The sequence below is a fragment of the Pangasianodon hypophthalmus genome, chromosome 23 (genome assembly GCF_027358585.1).
Source record: "Pangasianodon hypophthalmus isolate fPanHyp1 chromosome 23, fPanHyp1.pri, whole genome shotgun sequence".
Classification (NCBI taxonomy): Eukaryota; Metazoa; Chordata; class Actinopteri; order Siluriformes; family Pangasiidae; genus Pangasianodon; species Pangasianodon hypophthalmus.
In genome coordinates this window covers 655,001-660,288 of record NC_069732.1, presented here as the reverse complement: position 1 = coordinate 660,288, position 5,288 = coordinate 655,001, and the positions used below count along the sequence as shown (strand labels likewise).

The 5,288-nt window shown below is 41.3% G+C and overlaps 1 protein-coding gene across 1 annotated transcript in view; it reads left to right on the top strand.

Annotated features, from left to right (window-relative positions):
• Positions 1 to 3,581: 3,581 nt before the first annotated feature.
• The window catches only part of eif1 (eukaryotic translation initiation factor 1), a 3,254-nt gene continuing 1,547 nt past the window's right edge, over positions 3,582 to 5,288 (top strand). The window contains exon 1 of the mRNA XM_034298766.2: positions 3,582 to 3,760. Within this exon, the coding sequence (XP_034154657.1) occupies positions 3,730 to 3,760 (31 nt within the window). The 5' untranslated portion in view covers positions 3,582 to 3,729. The remainder of the gene's footprint in view (positions 3,761 to 5,288) is intronic.

Genomic DNA, 5,288 nt, shown 5'->3' with positions numbered 1-5,288 from the left:
CCCTATCTTATCCACACTGCATTGGCTCCCAATCACATTTCGTATTGATTATAAAATACTACTATTGACCTATAAAGCACTAAAAGGTCTCGCGCCACAGTACCTGAGCGAACTTTTGGTCTTTTATGATCTGCCACGCCTACTCAGATCAAAAAGTGCAGGCTATTTGTTGGTACCTCGAATAATGCGGGCTACAGCTGGGGGTAGAGCTTTCTCATACAAAGCCCCACAGTTATGGAACAGCCTTCCACTGAGTGTTCGGGGCTCAGACACAGTCTCAGTGTTTAAGTCTCGGCTGAAAACATATTTGTTTAGTCAAGCCTTTTTTGAATAGTTTTTTCTTAGGTACAGGAGCAGATCTGGAGGGTTCACAGGCATAGAGTGTTGTGGTGAACTGGGATGTTTGGATGCTGTCGCCCCCCCACTCTCACACGTTCACTCAGGTGTGTTGATGGTGGAGAGGCTGCTGCTTTATCTCCCAGGATGCCCTCATGTCTGTGTTAGCTTCTGTCTCTCCCTTTTAGTCATGCTGTCATAGCTAGTCTTGCCGGAGTCCCTGCTTGCTCTCTGCATGCAAAGTACATTGTGCTTAACCATTAGAGGACAAAAGCTCACCTAACAATCTCTCTCTCTCTCTCCCTCACTCTCTCTCTCGCTACACATGCTACTTCTGAGATGTCAGTGATCCTGACCCCTTCTGCTCTCCAGACCTGCCTGATCCATCCTGATACACTACTTCTGGTTGGTGTTCTCGTCATTTGGAAATCACTTGCTCACTCGCTGCTGCTGAGGATGGCCCACATGGACAACCTAAAGATCAGTGTAATAGTATCACATAGAAACCATAAAGATGTCTTAGGACTGCAATTGATATGAACAGTTTTGCATTCCATCAGTGAATAGTTGATAACTTCACCAAATTTTTAGTCATGTGATGCAGTTCTGTGACCCATTCAATTAAAAAAAAAAACCAAGATGGTTGACAATGTTGTGCTGCAGGTGTTGTGCCGTAAATATCCGTAATTTTTTGGTGGTGTAGAGACTGCTTTAGTGTTTGTAAACAGAAAGAGATTCTCAAACAACCTGGTTGCAAAAAAGACCCCAGTAGCCACAACCTGATGGTTATAATCTGACTGAAGAATCCATAAAGAATTATATTTTAGGAATCAGATTAATAGCTAAAATGTTCTCCATGTATTATTATGAATTAGCACTAAAAGACAGGGAGTGAATTACTAAACAACTAACACTTTCAAACAGTGCAACTCTATAAGATCCTTACGGCTTGGCATCCCTTCAGTGGCTAAAGGATGCTAAGCGGTGCAATAGTTAGCCTGCAGTGACTGAACACATACACACATCTCATAGAATATAACATAATTAGGCAGGCTAGCTAACTAGCAAGCTAGTCCTGTTAAATTCTTAGTTAGCATGCCAGCTTCACTGATATGATAATTGGCTACTGAGATAAAATTGTCACTGCAAAGGCGAGAATTATCCCTACAAATGGCCTGTAACCACAACCATCTTCCGCTGGCTTGTAACGGTGTTGTGTTCGTTGTTATTGCAACCAGGAGGCTCAGTGACACCAGAGTGATGAGTCTCACTCAGAGGTCCGGATTGTTTGATCACAGTAGGGATTGTTGATTTATATTTATTGACGTATTGCATGTGGGTATAACAGATTCTCTACACTAATGGGTGAAAACACGACAAATCATGAATTCTGTTAAAACGTGACAGTAAGCGAAACAATCCTGTGCAACAGAATACGACACACCATGACAGATAATATATTTAGTTCTAGTTTTACACCCGGATTCCTCCTTTAACTCTTACAGAATTTAAAAAATATATGTTTCAGTATGTTCTGAATTGTGGACTATTACTCCAAAACAAGTTGCACATCATGCACTTTTTTTTATTATATATGACATTCTTAATGGGCTTCTTGCTCTCAGGGCTGTGACGCATTTCCGTTTTGAAACAACGTGCTTCTCGCGTCTCTGGTAACACCGTCAGTACGAAACACTGTCAGGACTTCATAATGCGATCAAAATGAGTGTCTACCTTAAAGCATTTAATAATGAATATTTTTAAACATAGCTGAAGAAATATAATGAACACTAACGAGTCTCTCTGCGAACAGCGTCTTCGATATTTAACAGCTTTAAGCTTCCACAGTTTCCCGGATCAGAGTGATCTCTGGAGACGATCGTTAGCAAACCTACATCATGACCGTTTCAGCATTTCACCCCATGTGAAGGTCTGCAGCAGACGTTTCACACCACACTGAGCCCAAAACCACCGAGAGTCAGAGAAGACCAGCAACAAGCGCAGAGTCTTTCCTCTCTGAAAGGAACCGCTACAGAATTCAAACGCCACGAACCAGCGTGTGGGAGAGACATTATTATTATTATTATTATTATTATTATTATTGTTTTCTTCTCTGCTAAAATGAATAGTGCAGACCAAACCGTAGGTTTTACAGACATGAACCTTGGTCAGAGCGCAGTGCTCCCTCCCGCTACTCAGGCGAGAGAGATGAACCCGACTGGCCTCATGGTGGCGCTATAGCGATGCGTTTTATATTTTGGCTCATATCTCTAAAATTGTAGCTTTGTAAATTTTTCTAATTTGCATAATATTCAAAACCTACTTTTGTGAACTTTTCCTAGCATTTTTGTCCTATCTTCACAACATTGGCGTGAAGCTACTCATCAGAGTGCGGCCCGCAATAATGATCATCGCCATCGTCCCGGTTAAAGCGGACAGGCGAGGGTGAAGGCGGTGGTGAAGGGTGAAATCCTCCAAAGCTGAATAAATACTCTCGTTATCTACATTGTTTGCCATATTTGGCTCGCTCGCTGAGCTACTGTCAGGTGTGTTTCGACGGGGCGGGGTTTGGCGTAGCGGCGTTGCGTATCCCGAACGCTATTGGCTGTTGTGTAAACGAGTCAAGCACTTCGACATGCTGTCACTCTGACTTCCTGTTTCAAAAGGAAATACGTCAACATACGGAAAGAAATGCTTATGTGTTATGTAAATTAGCGTATTTTTAATGAGCAGTATTAATGCAACAAATTTATAACTGGAGATTTAATTTCAGCATTTATTGTCTGTTATGTGAAAAGCTGTTATCATGACAAACAAACAAACAAACAAACAAAAACCAGTAAAATCCTTATGTAAATGAGTTTATTTGATTTTACAGTTGATTTAATTACATTTATTAATATTTTTCACAAAGAAAATACAGTATTAATGTATTAATAATGAGAGGATCAGTTGACGACTCTGAAGTAAAGAATAAATGATGTAATAAATTCAGGGTGTGGTAGCTGAGAGTTAATAAAATAAATAAAATAAACCAGGATGAATAATTATTCCTGTAATAAGGAGTGTTGTGGAATTTTTGGGAATTTCTACGTCAACACGTATTGCATAACGCGCCGGAAAAACACGTGACCGCGTCACAATGACGCAACGGTATCGGTGATCAGGGGGCGTGGCGTGGCGGTGACGGTGGGCGGGGCCAACTCGCTGTTTTCCTCCGTGTATAAAGAAGAGACGCGGCGCCATTTTGTTTCAGCTGCTGAAGAGCCACCGGCTGAGGAAGAGACGCTCAGAGCCGCACCGCCATCAGCGCGTTAAATCAGCACTAAACCCGCATTAAAACACCGGGCCGAGCCTCCCGTTATCATCCGAAAGGAAAAGGAACCGTGTCGTATGTCCGCTATCCAGAACCTCCAAACTTTTGGTAAGATTTATCTTCAAAATCGCCTCGACGACAAACGGGATTAGCTAACGGCGTTAGCATTAGCATTTATTCTCCTCTCACTAATCTGCCAAAAATAATGACGTTGTCAAACAAAAATATAACTCCTAACAAAAAAATGATCTGTTTATTTGTTATTCTTAATCTTATTGCTGTCGAGTTCTTATTTAAATATCTTTTAAAATAGTATTTTTTATTCGCTTTTTGTAACCGCTTTATAAAAGTGACGTCGGGATTGTGAAAGTGATTTAACGTTTTATCTTAAATCTTTTGAAAAGAGAATTTTTAGTTCGTGTTTTTTTCATTATTTCCCCGGTGTGTTTTTGTGTTCTGGCGCTGAGGTAAGTTAGCATAGCGGCTAACTGTGTGTGGGGGAAGGGCGGATAAAAAATGGCGGACGCGGCTAACAAAAGCTAGCTCGGCTTCTGTGCGTGCAAATGTCAAAACTCGGTGTTTATTGTATCGAATTTTCATTTAATCTTTTATTTCTTTTTAAATTGAACAGAAACTGGCGCTTTGTTAGTCAGGATGATGATGATGTTAGCTGATCGGATGCGTGTCGCGTAAAAAAAAATCGACGTCTCAGCTTTTTTTTTTGTTACCTATCCGTTTTCCGATCATCCCGCCTCCTGTGCTGTGATTGGATAATGTCAGAATTGTATCAGCGCTCAGCCTATAGGCTCACGGCCTGCTCGCTGGTAGCCAATCAGAGCGCGTGAGGGTGGGGTTTTGCAATACGGGTGTGAAAAACACTACGTCAGTCAGGCCTTTATCCTAGCGCTCTCTTTCTTTTCCTTCAAGTCAGTCAAGAAGTTTTTTTTTCGCTTTATCTCCAGGTGGTGTATATGTGCGTGTATTTATATATGTTTAGGTGGTTGAGCGCTCTCGCTCATGGAGGTAGTGTGTTTTTAAAACTTAATCCGTCACAAGGAGCTTCGCCGTTTTTAGAAAATGCCTGACAGGGCCGCGTCTCAAACCCACCCCCGCGCTCGCGCTAGTGCCCTACAGAGGGCGCGCGCGCCGGCGCAGGTAGGGCGCGTGGGCAGGGAGCGCGAGCGGGTTGGGATGAGACCCAGGCGCGGTATATTTAGCTCCTGGCGCAACTGCTCCTGTTCTAGAAGGAGCTGAAGCGGGTTTTCCATCAGTACACTCCATTATTTATAAGATAAACTGCAGTAATAGACTTTTATACTCCATGTTTAATGTGAACGGGTTTTTAATAAATAAATAAAGAACATACTTATACTACTTTAGTAATGAAGTTGTCAGTAGAAATGTGGAAAATAAGATGGAAGTGTAAATTTTATGCCATTTTCAGTATCAAATGCATCATTAGTTGAGAAATTCCTTTGCAGTACACTCCTAATTGTTTTTGAATAAACACGTAACACTGAGAATATAGGGTAAAACTTAGGATTTTATGAAAAATGAGTTCACACTCTGGTTAATATAAAATAAAGTGGTGAATAAGATCTATAAAAGATGTATATTACTGAATGTGGTTGTAAAT